Source organism: Naegleria gruberi, assembly GCF_000004985.1.
Source record: "Naegleria gruberi genomic scaffold NAEGRscaffold_632, whole genome shotgun sequence".
NCBI lineage: Eukaryota > Heterolobosea > Eutetramitea > Acrasida > Naegleriidae > Naegleria > Naegleria gruberi.
This window is the reverse complement of record NW_003162924.1, coordinates 1-2,755: the sequence shown is the minus strand read 5'-3', so window position 1 is coordinate 2,755 and position 2,755 is coordinate 1. Positions and strand designations below refer to the sequence as shown.

Sequence of the window (2,755 nt, the reverse complement as noted above, 5' to 3'; positions counted from 1 at the left end):
CAAACCCAAACCCAGTTGGAAGGTAAGATTATTACCATTCTTCCATACGTACAAGTCGACTTTGCATTTTTCGACTTGTAAAATTTTAATAAAGTAAATTTTTGAAAACTTGATACCTAATTTATTGAAAAAACAGGTCCTGATAATCGAAAAATCGAGGACCTGATTTGTTCAAAACCGATGCTCAAAACTCAACACCTTGATTTTTTACAAACACAGACCTCAGCCAATCATTAGGGAATTACTTCTAAATTTTTAAAAAAAATATTTGTCAATCCTTCTCACCTCCCACGGTCTATAATTTTAATAACAAATATCCCACAAATGTTGGAATTTTGGTTTATTTGTTTCTTTTTCAAAAAAGCAATCGCAATTTTCATCTGGAGATCTCCAATTTCATTAAGCGAATGAAACTATTCGTAAAATTCAAGTGGCAATTTTCGCCAATAGTCGATCGCCAAAATGTGTATACTCATTGTAGACCAGAGACGTTAATAAATATTACAATTTAGAGTTTTCTGATTCGAGAATCTCTTTGAAGCAAATCGAATTGCTTTTCCATCATTCGTTACAGCTGCCAAGACAATCTCTTCACAATCTTTGAGTTTTGGAGAGGCATACATAAGGGCAGATCCATTTTTTGTTACGGCTGTCAAAACAAGTTCCTTATCTGCCTTGAATTCTTCACTTGCAAATCTGAGACAAAATCCACAGTGTGAAAGAGCCTCTTTAAGAAGCTCTCTGTCGTCTTTGAAAATGGTCTTCTCCAAAAGGTCCGGATTAAATTGCAGAATTGATTTGAAATCCTCTCTGTCACTCTCTATTATTTTGTAAAGAGATTGAACTTTGGATGTAAAATAAGGCGTTCTTGCAGCTAGGAAAAAGCATTCTCTATCCTTTTGGATTGCCTCTGGCATTTCGTTAATATACTTTCCGTTACTTTTCAATATTGTGAGAACTAGTTCTCTATTATTAAGCAGAAAATCACTATTGATATAATGTAGAATCGTGAAGTTTGATTTAAATAGTGCCTTTTTCACAATATCTTCATCTTCCTTGAATTTTCCAATATATTGAAAAGAACTTGCTGCATCTATGTCAATAATCATGTCAATAATTTCTCTATCAGTCCGTATTTCCTCAGAACAGTTTCTTATTAAACATACATCACTCTTCAATGCCTCAATCATAAAAACCCTATCACTCCACCATTTTCCTATTGGAGAAGCATAAAACAGAATTGATTGTGATGATTTGTAAACATCCATAACAAAATCTGTATCTTCCAAAAGTTCTTTTGGAATTAATGTGCCCAAGGATGGATTTCTAATGAATACCTTCTTGGCAATATGTCTCATCATCTTGATATAATCAGGAACATATGCATAACATTTTGGATCCAATTCAATAGCATGCATGGTCAACTTGTCCACAAATTTGTACTTGTCTGGCAACGTACTATAATATTCCTTGGTCATTGAGAAGGGGAAGTACACTCTTTCTTTAAACTTTTCAAAATTGTAAAATTCTGGATTAAATGGACGATTTACCATCGTTACAAACTCAAAAAAGTCAACCGTGTCTCCATTCACTCTAATCCTCCCATCTCTGCTCAATGTTAATATGTTAGATAATTGGGTATCAACTCCCAAGATTGCATAACCATTCTGTGTGTCCAAACCATTATGTGTGTCCAAAAACCAAGATTCGACAGGTCCCAACAAATTACTAACATGCACAACAGTATTAGACCATGGCTGTCTACCATTCGTCAAGACAGTTACAAACAATTTCAAATGGAAAGGTATGGCAATTTGTAATTCTTCTTGTTTCTTCTCCAATTCTTCTTCACTCACCACATCTTCCATGAGAGGGTGATATTGTAGACAATTATTCTCATCATGCCACATCCGAGTCATTTCACGTTTCTCCAACACATATCTAGAATGGTGAAAAGTCTTGTTGACCAATGCAATTCTCTTCCTGTCTGTTCCTCTCGGAAGAAATTCAAACACATACCCGAGAATATCAATATTTAATTGATCCATCATGATTGTGGAATTATTTTGCAATATGATGATGATGAAGAGTTAAAGGTATTTTGTTTGAGTTTTGATTAATTGTTACCACAAAGGAAGAAATTTGGAACTCAGAAGGACTCCAAAATTATATTGCTAAAAATTAATTTCCACAAATACTATTATTATTTTAATGTAAAACAACATTGATGATGGTAGGTGAATGATCGGATGATTAAACATCAACGTGTGATTTTCCATCATGAAAAATAAATTCCAAAATGATGATGATAATCCACCAAAAACAATTATTACTATTACTACTATTTAGATGATGTTGAGATGATGCTGTGAAAGTTTGGTAGTTTCATGATGTAAAACCACTCCGAAAATCATCATGTCCTCCTAGAGTAGAAGAATGTTGACTATTTTTTTTATAGATTGTTGAAATTCAAAGTTGAAGAAATTGAAGTTTACAAACTATCCTACTAATAAAGTTGTTTTTGAATTTTAATTATGATCTTAAATCTGAATAAAGTAATCATTAATCAAATTTTTGTAAGAGTTCCTTGTTCAATGGTACTTTGAAAACAAAATCAAAAAAAAATAACAAACTCACATCAACGTGTACATAATAATGGACAATAGCTTGAAATTGGTAGTTGTTGGTGATGGCGCCGTCGGAAAGAGTTGTCTTTTGATAGCCTCCACCACAAATTCATTTCCCGAAGATTATG

The 2,755-nt window shown here is 33.1% G+C and overlaps 1 protein-coding gene across 1 annotated transcript; it reads right to left on the bottom strand.

The window, feature by feature from the left end:
- Positions 1-379: 379 nt before the first annotated feature.
- On the bottom strand, positions 380-1,919 carry NAEGRDRAFT_82374 (uncharacterized protein; the record flags this gene model as incomplete). The annotated part of the gene is made up of 1 exon (XM_002668127.1): positions 380-1,919. One exon carries the CDS (start codon positions 1,917-1,919, stop codon positions 492-494), a length of 1,428 nt encoding a protein of 475 aa, XP_002668173.1. The 3' UTR covers positions 380-491.
- Between the last annotated feature and the right edge of the window lie 836 nt (positions 1,920-2,755).